Consider the following 22,701-nt stretch of genomic DNA (forward strand, 5'->3'; position numbering starts at 1 on the left):
ATATATATATATATATATATATATACTATAGACAGAAAGAAAGAGACTGGCACTCCGGGGACTTGATGCAAAAACAACTTGTATTAGGCTTAGTGACCAACGTTTCGGGGCATACGCCCCTTTGTCAAGGTGCAGGTGAGAACGAAGCCTAATACAAGTTGTTTTTGCATCAAGTCCCCGGAGTGCCAGTCTCTTTCCTTCTGCGTCCACATCTTCTAGGACAGGCACCGGGGCAGCTGACTCCAAAGGCAGAGTGCCGGGCCGCACAAGCGCTATATATATATTTTTTTGAGTGTCTTGGAGTATTAATAAGTGTATCACTAGATCCTTTCTCGTGTCTGCCTGCAGCCTGGCAGACACGAGAAAGGATCTAGTGATACACCTCCGGTCTTTATTTAATCTGGGACAGCGAATCCAGCCTTTTCCGTAGGATCTTACTCTCCGTCATTGAAGGATGTCGTCATAGCGTCAAAAAAAGTTTTTTTAAAAACTCCACATACACCTTCTAAAGCTCAGAATCTCGAGTCTATTACCCCTGAGGAAGTCGTACAGCGACGAAATGCGCTGGGTCTCGACTTACCAGAAATCCGTGTATCACCAATGTACCATTAATTCTGCTAATAATGTCTGACATCGACTACACAATTTATGTTTTAATAAAATCATTTTACAAGTTGTAAAAATCTGTACCCACTGTTGTATAACACACAAAGGTGGAGGTTCTTTTATAGCGCTCTCTATATCTATTCCTTGTGCACATATCTATTGATGCTGCCCTCCACTAACAGGGAGGTCTTATAGAGCAGCTGCTGACAATAGCGCAAACGAAGGTCTTTTTCCCATATATATATATATATATATATATATATAGCAAAAATGGGAAGCACTCGCAAATTTTAAAGATGCAGGTAAAAAGCTCTGTTTTAATCAGAATTTATGTCATCATCACAGCAAATGGATACTCAATGTTTCTGTCCCAATAGGGACCGTCCTCAGTGGTCTCAACCATCATATCAGAAAGAAGTACTGGGGCACAGCATAACCACGCAGCAAAGTCCTACAGCCTGCGTGGTTATGAGAAACTAAAAATAGAGGCAATGCATGCCATAATGCCTGTTATGTCACACACCCATTACATATTATACCATATGCCATAATGCCCATTACACATTATGGCACACACCGTAATGCCCATTACACATTATGCCACACACTGTAATATCCATTACACATTATGCCACACACCTTAATGCCCATTACACATTATGCACATGCTGTATAGCCCACATACTGTATTATGCCACATGCTCGTTGCTGTGGGTTAGCATGCTTGGTCTGCCATGGGGTTAACATGCCTGGTCTGCCATGGGGTTAACATGCTGGGTCTGCCATGGGGTTAACATGCCTGGTCTGCCATGGGGTTAACATGCTGGGTCTGCCATGGGGTTAACATGCCTGACCTGCCATGGGGTTAACATGCTGGGTTTGCCATGTGGTTAACATGCTGGGTCTGCCATGGGGTTAACATGCTGGGTCTGCCATGGGGTTAACATGCTGGGTTTGCCATGTGGTTAACATGCTGGGTCTGCCATTGGGCTAACATGCTCTCCGGCTCCTGGTCTCAGCAGCCCCAGCGCTGGAATCTACTAATAATCACTGCACTGTAGCAGCAGTACAGGAGCAAGCAGTGTTCCCATGCTGCTGCTTCACTGTGGTGATTATTAGTACAGTAGATGCCAGCGCTGGGGCTGCCGACACCAGGTGCCAGAGGTCTGCGTGAAGCTGCTGAGAGCTGGTGCTGGACAGACCTCTGTGACAGAGCTGCTGTCCTCTGCGCCGGACGTTCCCATTCCCTCCTAGCGCCTGCTGCCGCACAATGGCCCAGGCTCCCGCTGTCACACTCGCCGACGATGTCTGTCCAGCCCGTTCTAAAAAACTGAGTCCCTGGAAGGTATTTCTGGTCAAAATATGCGCTATAGCGCGTATTTGAGAACCCTGAGTGTACTTACCAGTGGCGTAAGTTTATCTGAGTTGCCCGGAGGCAAGATCTATATTGGTGCCCTGCCTACAACCTTATATATATATATATATATATATATATATATATATATATTTATAGAAATATATAGAGAACACATACATATTTTAGAATTCTGCCAGAGAAGCGATATTGATGGTTTTCAATTAATGGATTTAAACTTGCAGGGGAGGTGAGGTGCCCCCTTGGGAGCAGGAGCCCGGCGGGAGATGACTCCATTGCTTCCCAGAGTTCGTCCTCTGGTACTTACTAAGAATAGATTTCTTCTTCATGGTGTACTCTCCCAAATCCTATAAGTCCTGTCTTCATTGCAACATGACTGCAATACCACCGGGAGCTGAACTACAGAGAGGGTTGCAGGGAAGTAATGTGCGCTGGCCCTTTTAGGAGGAAGAGCACCTGGCAAGTGTAGGATAGGATTATAATATGGAGAATGTCTTCACGGGATACGGTCATTAGGTCGTCACCATTAGGTCAACATGACTGAAGGTAGACATGGGTAACATTGACAGGGTCATTAGGTCGACACAAGCAGTAGGTTGACATGGGGAAGGTTGACAGTCAAAAGGTCGACATGGGGTTTTCACCTTTTTTGTTGTTGATCCGACATGTGCCAACAGGCGGTATTTCATAGCCTACCATTCACTAGGGCATGGTGTTAGAATAAAATAGTGCGCCGAGCATAGCGAGGACCTGTGCCCGAAGCATGGCAAGCGCATGTCAATGCTTGTCAACCTAGTTGAGGTCTATCCTATGATCCATACCCGTCTGCACCCATACTTTATGAGAAGGCTCTTATTAGCACCCTCAGTAGAGTGGTGCAGAGGGCACGTGTGCTGCTAGGAACACCTTCCTTCTGCCACTGCGCAGAAGCCCTGTACCATATTTGGCTGTCCCCATAGCCCCCCTCCCCCTGCCGCCACCTAACTTCGGACTTTATCCACTCTCCCTGTGCTGTTCCTATAACTTCCCCTCCCGGCTCCGAGCTGCAGACTGCACTGTCTCTGGCAGTTCTACTCTTATACCCTTATTGCCGCCAAGCCTCAGACTGCAACCGATCTGGTGCTAACGCCGTTGGCTCAGCTCAGCTGTGCAAGAGCAGAGACAGCAGTAGCATCATTTGTCGGGTGCCCCATGAACCACCACTGTAAATTGGTTCTTCCATCAGGCTTTGCATCATTAGCCCCGCCCCCGAAAAGCCAGGAATTGCTGTAATTAAACACACGGCTGGGAAGAATGGGGGGGTCCAGTGCCATTTGGGAAGTTTTCCCATGGGGCAGGGATGGGGACCTGATTTTTGTGAGCCTCCCGGCCAACCCTGACCAGCAGTACCCATCCCCCCTCACTCAGCTAGCATATAGCACCAACACCCCTTACCGCAGTCTTTCTGATGAGTTGGCCCTCTGGACAAATGCACGCACCATAGGATCATACCCGAAACTAGGAATGGTGATCTCACAGCCAGTGGACATGGCCTATGATCGTGTCACTCCAGCCCCATTTTGCCACCTTGGGCTGGAGCCACTTTCTTTAGTGAACAGATGCTGTGGCCAAGCGCATAGTTTCTATTCCCCACTGCTCTGATAAGTGCAGTGAGTATCAGACGTAACTCCAAACTGCCACTGGAGTCCCGTGGCAGCATCTCTGAACTGCAAACACAAAATGGCCTCTTTGGCTGTTTCCGAGTGACTTTTGCATTCGCACTGGAGATGTTCCTGGGCCCTCTTACCTTCAGATTCACTCACAGCTCTCCAATACTCACACTCAGTGACCATCTTCCTCCACATACTCATCATATACACATATCTATACGTGTGTGTATGTGTGTGATCAATAGTAGCCAGCACTGTGACTTACCATCAGTACTTTCAGGCATGAAGCACAGACAATATTATCATTAGCTCAATGCTCATGGCGGTGGGCTTACATGTTTCCAATGGGCTCCTTCAGGTCGGGTGGGAAGGGGGCAGAGCTTAGAGCTGATGAGCTGGGGATTAATGCTAATGAGGCAGGGCTTAGCACAGGTGGTGCTTCAGGAGCCCAAGCTGGAGATATTCAGTGGCTAGTGATGCCCCCCCCCCAAACCATGCCAGTTCTAAGCTAGGCTTGAAGTGCCCCTAGACATTTGCCTAGGATGCCATATGACTGGGGCTGGCTCTGGATAATGCACACTTAGCAGCACCTCTGGACTTGTACTGCACACTTAGCAGCACACCTGGACTGATATGGCATAAGAGCACCCTTCAGTAAAAGAAGGAAAAAAATCTTTACAAATATAGGGAAGCACCCCTGGAATTACACAGCACACATGGCAGCACCCATGGAATTATACATGACATATGGTAGCACCCCTAGAATTCTAATGTGCACCGGGTGTCCCCCCTGAACTGATACAGCACACATGATGGCACCCCTGGAATTATACGGCACATATGTTGGCACCCCTGGATTGATAAAGAAAACACTGTGGCACCCCTGATCTAATATACACTAATATGGCACCCCTGATCTAATATACGACACATTGTGGCACCCTGAACTGGTACAGCATACATGGCAGAACCACGCGCCTGATACAAAACAGATGGTGACACCCCTGGAATTATTCAGCATATATGGCGGCACCCCTGGAATTACACGGCACAGATGGTAGCACCCCAGGACTGATACAGCAAACCAGTGTTCCCTCTAAGCTGTGCGCGCGTGCGCGCGCACACAACTCGACAAGCATGCGCACAGACATTACAACAGAGCGCACAAAGCAGCAGTGGTCCCTTTTTGCAGTTGTGGACTCAATTAATGTGTGTTTCACCCATTAACTACATTGTGTGCTGTGTTTTGAATGTTTAAATGTTTAATATCATTTTAAAGTAAAGTTAACACAAATGCTGAACGTCATTTTCCAGTTATATATAAGTGACGCACAAAAATTTAAATTTCCTTCCAAAGTTGCACAGCCAAAATCTTTTGCCGCACACAGCCTTCGTAAAATTAGAGGGAACATTGCAGCAAACATGGCGGCACCCCTTATCTGATACAAAACACATTGCGGAACCCCTGGAATTGTACGGCACAGATGGCGGAACCCCTGGACTGGTACAGCAAACATGGCGACACCCATGGAATTATACACAACACATGACAGCATGGCCGGATTAACAATTTGGCGGGTGGTGCTGCAGCTCCAGGCCCTCCCATGAAAATAGACCCACATCTGACTGCAAACTATTCTGGGTTCCCTGCAAATGATTTGAAACAGGATTTGTCCAGCTCAGTAAGCTCAGATACAGTCACATTCCTGCTTCATTCATTTGCAGAATGTGAGCCAGTGGTGGATTTAGGTGTGTGTGTGTGGGGGGAAGGGGGGGGGGGCACGCTGCTGATGCCCGGGACTCACTCCAAGGGACCTGCTGCTGCCACCCAGTGCTGCCTTCAGGTTACCCGCTTCTGATGCTCAGCACTGCCTACAAGGGACCCGCTGCTGCTCAACCACCCATCAGAGCAGGAGGACCCGATGCAGCCATTTGTATACTATGTCTTCTATAATGAAATTAAAGAGTGTGGGGGGCGGGTGGAGCGCAAGCTCCAGGAGCCGTGGACGTTAGAGGGCGTTCTGCCGGTGACCTTCTCCTTCATTATTCAGCAGGCTACCCTTTCTCAACGGCTGTGGTGCCCGCAACCTCTTTCTCCACTGTAGCGCCGGTGACCTCCTCCTTCACTGTGCGGCGTGCCGTTAGGGCCCCCTATCTCTGCTGCAACTCTGGCGACCTCCTTTACTGTGCCATGGGCCGAGTGTTAAGTTGAGCCAGCTAGAGAGCTCACATGTAGGCCAGTGCTGCTATGTACATGCATACCCTGGGCCCTGACAGCCAGGAAATATTGTCTGCCGGATGCTGGCTGTCAGTATCAGGCTGCAGCTGCCCCATATTTCTGTGTGCTGTGTCCAGCAGCACTCTATCATACAAAGGGGCAGGCCAGGGTACATGCAAGAAATACCGCCAGATTACAGTTTAGGTTTCCTGCTCCTTGACAATCGCTCCAATGGGTTACACCTTTTATTATCCCCCTTACCAGAAACCCCCGCCACACACCACAGGTGAGGTTTCTATCCCCACAGTGCTCTCCGCTGGGGCTGCTGGTGCATTTACCCTCTCCTGCCGGATCCTTTGTGCCTCGATGACACCAGGCGCACTGGGATGAGCACAGAAGTGGAGGGCAGGGTTGTAAGTAAAAACCAGACCTGGACAAGACCCTGGAACGCCGGACCGGATATCAAACTCTGCTTTTTGGAGCTTGTAGTGTCCTATCCTGTGATAGCTTTCATCAGGGACATGTGGAAGGGGACATTACAGCCTCCCTGTGTGGTCCGGACTGTTCCGGTGTTCACTACGTGCCCGGACCATATAGGACAAACTGGTTAATGGGTAAATTCCCTCCTCCTCTCCGCGGTGATAGCTGTCACAGGCAGTCCCATCCCCCCCCAGACAGGACACACCCCAGACACTACAAGCTCCTAAATGGAGAGTTTGATGTCCAGTCTGGCATTCCGGGGTCTTGTTTTTACCCATACCCTTTTAAGTGAGTCAGGTGTGTAAGATGGAGACTGGGTTTGGGGGAGAGCCTGCAGCTTTGCAGCTTTCCACCATCATGTAACGCCTAAACAGAACCCTTTCCCACCATACTGATGACGTGGGTCCATCACAGGCTCTGCAAGATGCTGGCTGTAGATTGTCAGCTCTGAGGCCCAGCAAACCGCCCAGCCCCTAGGGACATTTACATCAGGAATGTCAGCCTTGTGGATTAGTAGCACCACCGACACCTTAATTATATTTGTGATATCCTACCTATAGAGTGTCCGCTCTGTTGCCTAGGGGGAAATTTACTAAGCGAAATACACCTAAAAAATTTGTATTTGTATAGTAAAATACGATTCTTTTAGGCTTGTTCGTATTTTTGGCATTTACTATGCCAAAAATACACATATTCGTATTTATGGCACATTCGTATTTGTATTTACAAAAACAAATGTTTATGCCATCAGACAAAAGAATGGTGATTCCTAATTTACTAAGCGGCCGGCTATTTAGCGTAAAACGTCCGTAATGGCCGGCCAAATACGCCAGGAAAATACGCTTAATTTTCCTGGCATATTTGGCTTTAGACTGCACGGATCAGTCATGGGCCCTCATTCAGATTGACACACTAGCATGCAAATTCTCATTTATCTACAGAATGAAACCATTGTGCATGCGCAACATATGCAATGCGCATGTGCAAGGAGCCACCAACCTATTCGCAAGCACCCTACCGAGCAGCTTCAGCCTTGCGAACGATTGTATGGAAAGTAGGCGTTTGTATGGGCGCGTCCAGAATAATGAGCAAAACTGATTACAAGTGCTGGGGTTTGGCTTCGCGTGTGTGCAAGAGCGCTTGTACGCCTCAGCCGTAAAAACATTTGCAAGGAAAAAGCAGGTTTTAAGTTTCGCAGCCCATCCTTTTCCTGGCTCAACATTCCGAACCCCAATCAACATGCACTAAATGGCTAAATCATTCTCCCCTGCACACCATTTACACCCATACATCCCTCAATTTGTTAGGCAATTAACACACAACAACAACAACTCAATGCATATCCACGGCAAACACATGTGTGTAGGGATGTGCGTGCAAACTGTTTACTGTGCGTGCACTGTCAGTCCACTCCCCTTTTGTTGTATTTGCGAGCGGATGATTTTGCAACCACAATAGGCGTGATTATGCCGTATGCGTACGTGTGTATTAATCTTGTAAGGCTGCTTGCGATTGTGCATGCGAGCGACAATCTGAATAAGGCCCATGGAACAAAGAGGACCTGATCTACGCTGGAGGAGACTTGTAATTATAATTTGCTTCCACAGGCACCCCTATGGATTTCTTCGGACAATGGACACCGGACCCCAGAACCACGGAGCCATGGACAGGAACCTACGTATGGGCTCAAGATAGGTAAGTATTAGTATGTGTGGGCTATGTATGTAATAAAGCTTTATTTGGTACTTATGTAGTAACTGGGCTGCCGATTTTGAAATCGGGTCCATCGCATCGCATCGCACCCGACCATATCGCATGCGATGCGATGCGATGCGATGCGATGCGATGGACCCGATTTTTCCATAGGATTCAATGTTAAAATGGACTCTGTCCATTTTAACATAGAATTCAATGGGAAAAGGGGTCCTTTTCATACCCCTACTATCCAAGTGGGCATGGAGTTGGATATAAACCTGTGGCGAGCGTAGCGAGCCACCGAGCCCGAAGCGTGGCGAGCGTAGCGAGCCCCGCGAGGGGACACAGAATACCGTCCCCTCGCGGGGCTCGCTTCGCTCGCCACGCTTCGGGCTCGGTGGCTCGCTACGCTCGCCACAGGTTTATATCCAACTCCATGCCCACTTGGATAGTAGGGGTATGAAAAGGACCCCTTTTTCCCATTGAATTCCATGTTAAAATGGACTCAGTCCATTTTAACATTGAATCCTATGGAAAAATCGGGTCATCGCATCGCATCGCATCGCATGGTCGTATGCGATGCGATGCGATATCGCATCGCATCGCATCTGATTGTATGCCTTAACTTAAGGCATACAATCAAAAAATCGGCAGCCCAGATACTACATAAGTACCCTTTATTTATTATGTGTCAGTGTGCTTTTATTTAACAATCAAGGGGGACAGTGGGAGTTTTACTTTTGCACAGGTAGGTACTTCGTGTACCCAGGGGTGGCCCCAATTTTTATTATAAACAATTATTCGTTATTATGATTTTTTGGGGGTGCTGCCTAGGACAATAATGTACTGTAGAGAAACCAGAAAGAAAAGGATTGTCTCTTTGTTGGCGCACTTAAAGAAGAAAAGAAGGTGTTGCTCCCCGCTCCAGATATCCTGAATACCCATCCTGCATTGATATACCTCCACCAAATTACCTGTGGAGGTGTGAGAAGCCGTTTGCACCATTCTGAGAACCTCGGACTCTGAACCCGGACCCCCGCTGTGGAGATATCCAGCCTGCCGTTGTGGGTCTCCGGGGAGGATCAGGTGCCGGCGCCATCTTGCTGCTGCGGCTGTCGGGTGAGGAGCTGAGGCTCGGCATTCCTGGCAGCCGCGCTTCTGACCTGTCTTACACAGATCTCCACGCTGGTACTCTCTTGCACCGCCGATTCATTGCTGACAGCCTCCTGTGGAGCCTCCTGCGCTTTGACACCTGAAAACGAGTGTAGCCCCGCCGCACATCATAGGGGTCGGGAGGAGACCGCAGCCATTTTATTCTGTGAGTCTATGCTGTACCAGATACCATTTTCCCCTATTAACCTCTGCAACACTGAGAACACCTGACCCTTTGTATATACAAGAAACAGAGTGGAGTGATCCACCGCACAGGATGAAGTATAGCAATTGGTAATATAACGTGTGACCCCTATTATTCTAATTGTCTATTAGTAATGTACGAAGTTGATTGTTAGGGGTGTGCTACCACTGACACGGATACAACAGAGTAAACAAGAAAGAGAAAGTGTGTCTTGGTGTGGTGCACCATAAGAATTAAATGCCGGGCTTCGATGGGCTCGTGAGGGGACGCGCTGTGCAGCAGCTCCCGCACCATATATCCTGACACCCATCCTAAGTGCACTCTGCAACCGACGTCACAGGTCCCATCTGTGTGGGGGACCCCTGTGCACCCCTGGAGACCTAGCTGTGCCCGCTGCCGGAGGTATTTACCTTGCTATCGCCGCCCGACTCCTGAACGCGGCCTGGTCCGGACGCCATCTTGCGGAGACCTGACTGGAGGTGAGGACGCGTTGGGTGCGCGCACGTGTAGGCGCATCCCTGTGACCCGCTCCGACTGGGCTCTGAGCCGCTACCCGCGACACCTCTCCCTCCTCTGCCGCCCGCTGGTCTGCCCCTCATCTCCCGCCCGCTGGTCTCTCCCTCGTCTGCCGCCCGCTGGTCCCTCCCTCACTTGCCGCCCGCTGATCTCTCCCTCATTTGCCGCCCGCTGGTCTCTCCCTCATCTGCCGCCCACAGTATAGTGACGCCATAGTGACAGCGTCTGGCCACGCAGGCACTGGACTCACAGGCGCAATTTGCCTAACTACACACGAGGTGGCTGGCAACAATCGGCTACAGCTACTGGGATCCTCTGGTGCAACTGACCACCTAAATCAACACCTGGGACCCTGTGTGCGCTGCCTGTGGGGAGCAGGCTGTGTGGCTGGTGATATACACATCCCCTGGAGTGGAGGTGAGACCTTTGAAGAACTGGGGTAACCCCCTTTATACTTTCCACTGTTCCCTGCTGGTTTAAGCTGTGTTCTGCCCTGTGAGCTATACCCTGGACTGATCCATACTTATAGCTGTGCAGTACAGGCATTAGGCACGTGTCGCATATATCCATTATACTTGTGACACCTTATAGGCACACCACTCAAACTACTAAACCTTACTGCCTGTCACAGCTTGAAAAGATACCCCTGAATACTCACTACAATATGGGGAAAACAAATCGCAGCACAGCAGCTGCTCAACTGGAAAAATTTATAAGAACCCCGCGGGTCCCTATGGAGGCAGCGGAGTCTGACACAACCTCACAGACATCTTCCCGACCGACCTCCCCACAGGGTACCCCACACCCCCCGCAGGAAGGAGCCGAGGCCGCCCTACAAAAGGTTCTGGAGGCGGTGACTTCTAGTGAACAAAGGCTAACCGAGAAAATGGGGCAGGTACAAGCTGACCTGTCCATCATTCGCCACGACCTGCAGAGGGTTCGCGAGCGGGTGGGTGAGGTGGAGGCCCGCACATCTACCCTCGAGGACAAATTCTCACCGCTGAATGATAAAGTAACAGGCCTGTTCTCACAGGTGGCCTCTATACAAACCAAGCTTCTGGATATGGAGGGCCGGCTACGTAGAAGTAATATCCGTATAGTGGGCCTACCAGAAAAAGAAGAGGGTCTACATCCTGAAAGTTTTGTTGAAAATTGGCTTCGCGATACATATGGGGCTGATGCCTTCTCACCGTTCTTCTCCGTAGAGCGCGCGCACAGAATCCCTGTGCGCCCTCTACCCCCTGGTGCCCCCCCCGCACCCTCATTGCCAAGCTCCTTCACTACAGAGACAGGGATACAATTATGAAACTCAACCGTACCAAGGGTCCTCTATCCTGGAATGGCCAGCGTGTTTCGGTGTTTCCTGACTTCGCGGTGGAGGTGCAGAAAAACCGCGCCCAATACACACAGGTTAAACGCCGCCTGCGAGACCTCAATATCCCCTACTCCATGCTGTTCCCCTCCAGATTGAGGGTGGTGGTGGATGGAGAGTCCAAGTTCTTTACCACACCACGGGAAGCCTCGATGTGGCTGGACACTACGAGGCCGGCTAGACGGGCCTTGATGGACAACTCATGATCGTGTAAGGTACATCTATATCGCTCAGGCGATGGGCACACAATTTAAACTGCCGGGACTTGTTACGGTGGAGTTTACGGGACCTCTCGCCCTTGTTACAATATGGATCACGAGGGTGCAGAGTGCATATACACATGTTGCGGGTTAAGTTTGCTACTTGCACCTGTTGTCATTATATACTTTGCCTTCCTTTTCTTTTTCTCTTAGTATAATTATTTAGTTGGGTATAGGAAGGGGGGCTTCTCCCCTCTTCCTTTCTCAACTTCTGGTTGGTTTTAGTTTAGGGACTGAGGTATGTCACAGTTCTGGGAGACATACAGGGAGGGGGGTGAAGGGTTAATCAGCCATCTTGTTTCTCTGTCTTATAGTTTGTGTTCCTGCTTATCTCAAGAAGTTATGTTCTGGCTTGTTTCCAGTACTCGCCTGCTATCATGTACTTTGTAACTTTCCTCAGAAACTGTACAGCCTGTGATTTCTCATAACTAACGAATACTACACACTCCCCTATAAGGCGACGTATAAGCCACCCCACCTAGATGCTGTTATTTCCCTACCTCTGCACCAAATATTAACCAATCATGTAATTGAACCAGCGCCGTATGGCATGTATAAATATGTTGTTTTTGTCATTATTAAATCAGAGTTAAAACCTTGTATCTGTGGTCCTCGTTACTGGTCATATCATATGAGGTTACACTCTCACGGAGCTCTAAGGGGTCTTCACACTGAGGTCAAATAAGGTAATGAATATATAAGGAATCGATACATCGGCACATGATCGATCTTCCTTCAAATGGGGGCTCGGCCGCGGGATTCGAAGTTCATTCCTACACGGTCGTCAGCAGACTCCAAAAGTCTACTCTGAGACCGCTGTGAGGTTACGGACAAACTCGATCCTGAACCTATGACTCTATCCCCGGGGGATATCGGATGTCAGTTCATAGAAGTTAAAATCTTCTATCTTTGTTTTGTGTACACACTGATCTAGGATCAGATACCGTACTTGGAGTACGAAGAGACCACGGGTCTTTATCCAAATAGAACCTCATTTTGAACACCCACTATTTCATTGGCCAAATTTCCTTACTATGTTTAGTTTGAAGTATAAGTTTTTCTTATTTCAATATCCTTGTGTGATTGGTAAGTATACACACTTGTGATATCTGTATTTCTTTGTAAACCGTGCGGCTGGTAAGTTCACGCACACTAATCTCACCACTTGTCCCATTTGATTACTGTATGCCAACAGACTTGCGGACTTTATGCTCTCCTTCTTGGAGTAACGCAACGTGAGGCTTCATATACAGTTCTCATAATCAGAACCACTAGACTCTATCCACTGTCACGTAGACAGTCTGTGGTCCCTACTAACAAAATCATTATACATTTAAAACTATATGAGATGTCTAAAGTGAATACATAATTCTGAAAAGTGGGCAGACAAAGACCAACCCTCACAGCCTGCTGCAACAGGTTGTACCTGCCTTTCTGTGATGACGCCCCTGGTCTGCACACTTTGAATTTTTCACGCTCTCATATCATAGTCACATATGTCACATCCTAGACACCCACAAATAGGAACCTGTGAAGATTGTCAGTGTAGTATAGTGCTTTGGTACCACAACCCTGAAAGAGACGATTATTGGCCGAAATTAGTATCTGCCAATAGTGAACTTATAAGGTTCAAATCTACACTCACGTCCTTTTCTAACGGCACTGTTGTAGAGGCGGTCCTTGTATTAGGTTGCCATCTGCGCACGGACGTTATACAAAAATACATTGATCAACCATACCCTTTCTTTGTGACGGATATACCAATTAATCTCTTCAATTATCCAGTTATCTGTCCCAAATCAATAGAGCAGATTCACCAACTACCTGAAAGTAGTCAGATACTATATTTCTTAGACTTTAGTGAAGATTATAGTCACCAACAACAGATAAAGAAGTGGAAACTATTTTCACAGAAACATCAGAAACAAACTCACAATAAACATGGGTTCAAAACAAAGTAAAATGACTGTAACATATCCACCTCCCCTACCTAACGAGACATGTAAAGATTACGTAGCCCGTAACTCACCCACTAATTATTTTTTAATCAACTCATGGATAGATAATCTAGCGGGATGGACTGAAAATTGTGGGAGCGAGGATGCATTTCCCAGAGATGGCAGCAATTACCCCTATTACATGGAAATGGTTAAAGGATTGTGTCTTGGAGACAAACAAGCCTGGCCATGGTATGATGCTGATCCGTCTTGGGACATGAAATACATGTCTGCAGGAGGTGAACAATGGCTCACCATTGCCCCCTTCTGGCATGACACCACAATCACCAAGAAACAAAGACAAATAAAACTCATATCTAAATCTTTACATGACAAAGAGGAGAAGAGAATTAAGAAGGTTGTTAAAATATTATCACCACCCCCTTATAGCCCAGTCTATCCCTCATTGACAGACACTGACCTGATGGCCATTAGTCACCAGGTTCTATACCCCAGTGCACCACCCCCCAATCCTGGTGTACCGGGGTCTGGTACAATACCTTCAGGACAAGTACCACCTGTTAATAACGTCATACCCCCTGTAAACCAACAACTAGGAGAAGAATCTGATACTGACGACGAAACCCCTAAAACAGAACCTACTGAGGAGGAATTGGAGGAATTAATAAAAGATGCCACAGAGATGCTTAAACATAAACAACAACAAAAGACCAGAAAATCAGCTGATGATTCCATTATAAATCCACAGTCACTAAGTAGTATTAGTAGGGCCAGTAGAAAAATCACCAAAATAGAAGTAACTGATAACAGAACCTCCGGAGACGATGATTCTGCCTCCGGAGCCTCTGCCTCACGTTTTCTTGCCCCCTTCATGACCATAGGAGACCAACTCCTCATCAAGGCTATGGACCTTGAGGAATTAAATAAGATAATTAAACATTGTCCCAAACCTCATGTCAGTCCCACTGGCACTGTAGCATACCTCAAAAAGGCTTGTACAGGCCGTAACTATACACATGATGACATCATATTAATTATTGACAACGTCACTGACCACAACTCCAAATGGGATTGGAAAAACGTAAAAACCATCGTCGACTGTCCAGCTAAAATGTCCACTAAGGATTATCCTTTAAACAAAACAGACAGCGTAAAAACCATGTGGGAAGAAATAAGTACAGAAATGACAAAAGTATTTAAAACCAAGTCTTCCCTGCCTGTCGCAGTGGCCTGTAAACACAAGGCAACTGAGACAGTCACTGAATTTTGGAAAAGATTCAAGAAATGTTGGTCTGAGGAGGCTGGTTTAGACCCTGGAATGGATACACTCCTCATCTCCACATTTATTAATAACTTACACTCATCTATTATCACCACTGTCAAACAGAGTGTCTCTACCTGGACCTCTGACAACATCACTCAATTTAGTGATCACTTGTATGAAAAAGAATCAGCAGGATGTTTTGACATGAAGAAGACTCCTGTCACTTCTACTCACAACTTCCAGAACAACAATAGGGGCCCACCCAATGGATCAAATAGGGGACTCCCACAGAACAACCACAGGAGACCTCACAGGCCCCCTCAAGGTCAACCGTTCCGTACACCACCATATAACAGGGATTATAATAACACTGGCACAGTCCCTAAACAGACAACTTGTTTTAACTGTGGCCAAAACACACACTGGGCTAGGGACTGTCCATTCCCTTCCCAGAAACCACAACAACCTTACACACAAAGGCCCCAACAAGGACTGTCCCGATCAGGTTCTACACCAGTTCAAGACCATGTGCGATTCAGAGTGGACTGGTCTGACCCTACCCACTGACGGGGCCCGGAGGAGGGTATCCCATCTTTTGCACAGTTCACTACTCATTGGGAAGATTCACCCCTCATCACATTGTATGTAGATGATAAAAAACTGTCTTTTCTCGTGGACAGCGGGGCCACCACCAGTGTTTTGTGTTCTCTTAACTATGATGGTGAACTGCAAAAGACTACTCCTTCAATGGGAATCAACGGGATACCTACAGACACTTACCTGACTGACCCAGTTATCATACGTTCTGACAAGGGAAAACACTTAGGGATGCACCAATTCAGGATCATCCCAGAATGTCCTGTTAACTTACTAGGCCGTGACTTGTTTAGTAAATTCCACATCTCCATCTCACCCTCTCCACAAGGAAGTGGGCTCCAAGTCACCTCCCCACACTTTGTGTCACTACAAAATACTCTGGATAGCTCACTTGATCAAATTGATGATAGAATTTGGGCCACTGGCCCTTATGACACTGGTTTCGTACCATGCACACCCTACAAAGCCAAACTCAAACCAGACACACAGCCAGTGTTCTGTAGACAGTACACACTTTCATCTGAAAAGATAGAAGGTCTTAGACCCATGATACAAGAATTCCTTGAACAAGGCATACTCCGATACGTCATCTCACCTTACTCGACACCCATCAACCCCGTTGCCAAGGCTGACGGTGCTGTCAGGTTCGTACAGGACTTGAGAAAAGTAAATGACCTCATTGTCCCTATTGCACCTATAGTGCCAGATGTAAACTCACTCATCTCAGCAATCCCTGCAAACGCAACCCACTTTAGTGTCATCGATTTGAAAAACGCATTTTTTAGCATTCCTATAGACACAGAGACCCAATTACTATTTGCCTTTTCATTTGAGGGTAAACAATTAACCTGGTGTCGTTTACCCCAAGGCTATATTGACTCTCCAGTGGTCTATAGCATAGTCCTCCAAGCCACATTGGCTCCCTGGCACCCCCCCCCCATGGTTCTGTCCTGCTACAGTATGCAGATGATCTGCTTCTCTGTAGTACCACCGAGGAGGCCAGCCGGTTAGATGGAATTTCATTGTTAAACTGGTTATCAGAATGTGGACACAAGGTGTCAAAAGCAAAACTGCAATGGTGCAAAATGAATGTCAATTATCTGGGTTTTGTACTCTCTGAGGGAGAAAGGAAAATCAGTCCACAACGCATACAGTCTGTATTGGGCCTGGTCACCCCAACTACCCAGAAGGATATGCTGTCTTTCTTGGGTATGGTAAATTACTGCAGACAGTGGATTTCTGATTGTTCCTACTATGATAACATCTTGAGACAATGTACACTCAAGGACAAACCCAAGGTTATAGAATGGTCGGATGTAATGTTTTCTGCATTTGCAAAGTTAAGAGAAATGTTGGTAAAGAGTCCCGCGCTCGGCCTCCCGGATTATCTGTTAACATTCCATTTATTTGCAAGGGACACATGTACGACTATGGCGGGTGTGCTCACCCAACTTCACGGAGGCAAAATGCGCCCTGTCGCATTTTTTTCAAAAGTAATGCCTGTCACTGTGCAAGGAATGCCAGCTTGTCTTCGAGCCCTGGCTGCCTGTGCAATGGTTGTTGAGATGTCTACCACATTAACACTAGGACACCCTACTGTGTTACATACCACACATAACGTCCTTTCCATTCTCAATGGCCTACACACACAACACATGTCAGCTCAAAGACTCAGTGGTTATGAAGTACTCCTACTTAGTAACCCTTCTCTCACCATTAAATATGCAACAAATTCTGAAGGTCCGGTCCCCGTACTCAATGCCCTTTTGGGACTGAGAGGCCCTGACGACGAGGCACCTCCTCAACACGATTGTGCATTGACTATTGACTCAGAAACTTCGCCCAGAACAGACATGTACACTATACCTGTCCCGAACGCTGACACGATCTTTGTCGACGGTTCTTGCAGTCGACCAAATGACAACACATACCAAGCAGGCTATGCGGTAGTTAAGCTTCCTGATATCACTCTTGAGGCAAAGGCAGTTCCCTTACAATCAGCACAGGCTGCAGAGCTCATTGCACTCACCAGAGCATGTCACCTATATTCAGGCAAACCTGTAACAATCTACACGGACTCCAAATACGCCTACGGTGTTGTCCATGACCATGGTATGATCTGGCAACGCCGAGGATTCACAGGTGCTGATGGAAAAGGCATATCCCATGCCCAACTCATCACTGACCTGTTGCACGCAATTACCTTGCCATCACAACTCGCCATTCTCCATTGTAAAGCTCACACTGGAGGAAAAGACGACATCAGCAGAGGCAACACCTTGGCTGACGCCGCTGCTAAACGAGCTGCCACTACAGAAACTTACAACCTCATTCTTGCTATCATCTCACCACCATCACTAGATGATACCTATTTACTCACAGAATTACAGGTGGCTGCCTCTAACTCTGATCTTTCAGACTGGACATATCCAATTTTGCAGAAGAATCCACGGACTGGATTAATCTGCAAAGAGGGGAAACCATGCATTCCCCAAACCAGTGCTTCACTGTTCATAGCACATTACCACGGAGTGGGACACCATAGTATAGTCACAACCACCCTACTCCTCTCAAACGATTTCTACATCACAAATGTGAAAGAACTTATTAAACAATACATCAGTAGGTGTATAATATGTCTCAGAAACAACCCAAATAACCCAGACAAAGCAAGACACCAACACTTAGAATACCCAACCACTCCATTCACTCACCTGCAAATAGACTTTACACACATTAACAATGCAGGCAAACAGGAATATGCCCTCGTCATTGTCGACATGTTCTCACGATGGCCCGAGGCATACCCCACAAAGTCAGAAGACGCAAAAACCGTAGCCCGCATACTCACGCGTGAAATCATTCCGCGATGGGGATGCCCGCTCCAAATCAATAGTGACAAAGGCTCAGCCTTTACGGCCAAAATTACTGCAGAATTGGTCAAAGCTTTACAAATAGAATGGAAGTTTCACATTCCATATCACCCTCAAAGTTCTGGTATCGTGGAACGCATGAACCGTACCGTCAAAGACAAATTACGTAAAGCCACGGGAGGTACATTCGCTAAATGGAAACAAATCCTCCCTATTGTATTGGCTGAAATAAGAATGACGCCACAAAAAACTCTAGGATACTCCCCCTTCGAAATACTAATGGGTAGGCCTTTTCCCACACCCTGGGCAAAGAAACCACTGGTTACAACTAAGGGAGATCTAGACGTAATAAGAGAAGAGTACGTTAGATCCCTAATAGAGAAACTTAATGAGTTAGAGCAAAATGTTATCTTTAAGAATCCTTCTCATCCACAGTTACCCACTCACCCATTCAGGGTTGGAGACAAGGTCGTAGTGAAGGTACTGCCGAGAAACAAGCACCCTGGAGACTTCACCTACGGACCAGAGACGGAAGTGGTCGCAGTCACCAGGACGGCTGTCCTCACAGACGAAGGACCAACGTGGATCCATGCATCCAGAGTGAAGAAAATTCCACTCCCACCGCAGATCGACACCGATCCCGACGCTGATCCAGAGAATTACACAGACGGGACGAGAGAGGTGATAACGGGGGCAGACAGCCCTGACCTCCAATAGGACGGGGTACTAACGGGAGTCAGTGACTCTGACCTCCAACCTGGAGAAGACCTGCCGGCTGGAGGTGACGAGGAATCAGGGGTACAACATTCTGAAGCCGAGGACGACGCTACAGGATATGACTCCCCCCACCTTAGCCCTAGTGACTTTACTCGGGCTTGTTCTTTATAATTGTTTTGCTGAAGTTGATATAACCCAAAATGATGGACGCTTTACCTTCTGGTATAATTCTTCTAGCACGACTGTCGCTACTTTTATTTTTTCTTATTGTGATATTGTACCTTGCTCAAACAATCAAGGCGGGAATCGGGGAGAACCACCGCTGCCATGGCTGTGTAATGTCCACCACGCACCACACGCAGTAAGTCACGTGTATATCTGTGTCACCAGCACTTACTGGGGAGATTCTTGCAACTCATGGGGGGCTGTTGGGTGGAACACTAGAGCAGATACCACTGTCTTTGAGAGCAGCCAAGACTGGGGATATCGCCCCGATGTTGGCCTCCAGAAATGGTCCCATGGTCGATCCTTACTAACCCGTATGTCCCTACGAAAAAGGGGCACTTGCAATAGCCAATTTATCATTAACCTAGAAAACCCGGCCCCCGGCGATGCCGGACTATATGTCATGAGTAAATATCAATCAGGAGAAAGCGGGGGCCCAAGGGGAAGATTCCATTTAAAAGACATGTATGATAACCCAGAATACACCGCCCTCAAAGCCACTGTAAAACCTAAAACACCACCATCATTCTTTAAACCACATGTCACTACTTTTAATGAAATGTTAGCCATTAACAACCCCACTTACGAAGACACTATATCCATAGAGACTGGATTATCTGACGTAAACTATTGGTTAGAATGGATGAAGTATAATGCCCGCAAGGTTAATCAAACTGATTGCTATGTATGTGGAAAGTCCAGACCCCATTTAGGTACTGTACCCATACGCATACCTCCCGATCAGGATAAGTGCTTTTTTAGTTTATACACTGATACCATAGTGGAAGAGGCCAAATGTGAACAATGGAAAAAGGAATACCCCATTATGACAAAGAATACCAACCCTGGTAGTACCATAACTATTTACCCCGGTAATTACACTTGTTATTTCTCTAATAGTACTGATCAAAATGTTATACAATTGAAATTATTTCCTGACGGGTATTGTGCTGAACGAAGAAATATCAGCATACCCACCATGAAGAAATCATTAGGCGATATCTATTTTATCTGTGGAGATATGAAATTAAGGACAAAACTAAATAGCCCTTGGAAAGGAGAATGTGCCCTGGCAAAGATTATCATGCCCATTCACATCCTCCCAGCCAACCTTCCTCAACCTCCTCCCACAGGCAACACAAACACACACTCTAGAGCTAAGAGAGATGCCCCCAAGGAAAGTTTCGATCCACACATATATATCGATACTATTGGTGTCCCTCGGGGAGTTCCAGATGAATTTAAGGCTCGAGATGAAGTCGCTGCCGGCTTTGAGTCTCTAATTCCCCAAGTGACAATCAATAAGAACGTGGACTGGATAAATTATATATATTATAATCAGCAGCGCTTTGTTAATGATACTAGAGATGCTTTAAAGGGTATTGCTGAACAGTTAGAAGCCACTTCTCAAATGACTTTTCAGAATCGTATGGCTTTAGATATGATGCTTGCCGAGAAAGGAGGAACCTGTGTGTACATAGGTAAGGTTGATGGATGCTGTACTTATATCCCAGACAACACAGGTCCTAATGGGAAAACTACCCTAGCTATTAAACATCTAGAAGATTTATCCATCGAACTCAAGAAGAACTCAGGTGTCACGGACCCCTGGAGTAGCTGGTTTGGATGGTTAAACGATTGGAAACACGCACTAACACAAATAGGCATGTTTATCCTCATTGTAATTATTGTACTTATGATAGTAGGATATTGTGTCTTTCCCATATGCAAGAAGATTGGTTCCAAGTACCTGGATAATGTAACACCTGCTATGTACACTGATCTCGCCAAAAGCCCTCCCTCACCAGAAGATTATGGTGAATATGTCAAAATTCACCGTACCAAACAAGATGCCATCTACAAGAATCAAATTGTCTAAAAAGGACATTGATTCTAAGAGGGGATTGAAGGGTTAATCAGCCATCTTGTTTCTCTGTCTTATAGTTTGTGTTCCTGCTTATCTCAAGAAGTTATGTTCTGGCTTGTTTCCAGTACTCGCCTGCTATCATGTACTTTGTAACTTTCCTCAGAAACTGTACAGCCTGTGATTTCTCATAACTAACGAATACTACACACTCCCCTATAAGGCGACGTATAAGCCACCCCACCTAGATGCTGTTATTTCCCTACCTCTGCACCAAATATTAACCAATCATGTAATTGAACCAGCGCCGTATGGCATGTATAAATATGTTGTTTTTGTCATTATTAAATCAGAGTTAAAACCTTGTATCTGTGGTCCTCGTTACTGGTCATATCATATGAGGTTACACTCTCACGGAGCTCTAAGGGGTCTTCACACTGAGGTCAAATAAGGTAATGAATATATAAGGAATCGATACATCGGCACATGATCGATCTTCCTTCAGGGGGTTGTTGGGATTTCTACGTTGGCATACCTACCATGCCTCACTTAATATGTTTCCTAATTTTAACTGGCTACTTACTATTGCTATATACTACTCAAGGGTTGCTCTTGTTGCTTATATGTACACTGTTCCATCTGAGTGGGTACACATTTGCTCCCTCTCGTGTGTGCTATGTGCTCTGCACTGTGTCTGATGCTCTGTTGTGTATGATGCGGGCCCATGCTTTTCCTCCCAGATGGCTCCTAATATGATTAAAATTACCTCGTGGAATGTGCGGGGACTTAACAATAAGCTTAAGCGCGCACTAGTGCTTAAACAGATACGGAATTATAAATCTGACATTGTATGCCTCATGGAAACGCACCTGGAGGGTTCGAGAGTCTTAGCACTTAAAAAGCCCTGCTTTGGCTGGTCATATCACTCAACGCATACTTCATCCTCCAGGGGTGTTTCTATACTAATCCGTAGGTCTGTTCCCTTCAGGTTGGAACGGGTAAAAACTGACAAATGGGGACGTTATGTATTCTTGATGGGTATGGTCCACTCCAACCCCCTGATACTACTTGCATTGTATATTCCACCCCCGTTCTCGGTCGAAATACTCAAGAGGGCTGCGGAATTCATAGCTGACTGTCCGGATGTACCTGTCATAAGTGTGGGTGACTATAATAATGTTCTTGATCCAATACTTGACTGTCATAATACATCGCAGGCGACATGTAGACCCGGTTTTAGACAATTTGTAACATTGATAGAGGGGATGGGTCTGGAGGATGCGTGGCGCCGCAGGCACCCTACCGCTAGACAATACTCATGCTTCTCCTCTACGCACTCCACGTTCTCTAGAATAGACATGGCCCTGGTGTCAAAATCTGTTCTACCCAATATAAACTCCATTGAGTATGAGTCTAGAGGTATCTCGGACCATTCCCCACTGTCCCTGGAAGTGCTAATGGGGGGAGACAGGGGTCACACTTTTTGGAAGCTGAACCAATTTTGGCTAAAGAGCCTGGGCCCTGGGGACGAATTGATAACCATCTGGCAGGAGTTTTTGGACCTAAATAAAGGCACTGCGTCCCCAACTGCGGTGTGGGATGCGTTCAAAGCTTTTATCAGGGGCTCACTGTTACAGAAAATATCGATACTCAAAAAGTCCCATAGACAAACAGA

At 46.9% G+C, this 22,701-nt stretch overlaps 2 protein-coding genes across 3 annotated transcripts in view; both read left to right on the top strand.

Annotated features, from left to right (window-relative positions):
* The window catches only part of LOC146035697 (uncharacterized), a 102,693-nt gene that overhangs the window by 68,217 nt on the left and 11,775 nt on the right, over positions 1 to 22,701 (top strand). The window contains exon 6 of one of the 2 annotated variants that reach the window (XM_083159284.1): positions 18,656 to 18,779. The exons of the other annotated variant lie outside the window; for it this stretch is intronic. The gene's annotated coding sequence lies outside the window, so the exon portion shown is untranslated. Of the gene's footprint in view, positions 1 to 18,655; positions 18,780 to 22,701 lie in introns of those variants that run through there. 2 annotated transcript variants of the gene reach the window in all.
* Positions 16,433 to 21,392, top strand: LOC146035696 (protein NYNRIN-like). The gene is made up of 2 exons (XM_083159282.1): positions 16,433 to 18,928; positions 18,971 to 21,392. The coding sequence occupies exons 1-2, from the start codon at positions 16,433 to 16,435 to the stop codon at positions 19,106 to 19,108; spliced, it is 2,634 nt and encodes an 877-aa protein (XP_083015408.1). The 3' UTR covers positions 19,109 to 21,392.

The sequence above is a fragment of the Crinia signifera genome, chromosome 9 (genome assembly GCF_055691185.1).
Source record: "Crinia signifera chromosome 9, ASM5569118v1, whole genome shotgun sequence".
In the NCBI taxonomy this organism is placed as follows: domain Eukaryota; kingdom Metazoa; phylum Chordata; class Amphibia; order Anura; family Myobatrachidae; genus Crinia; species Crinia signifera.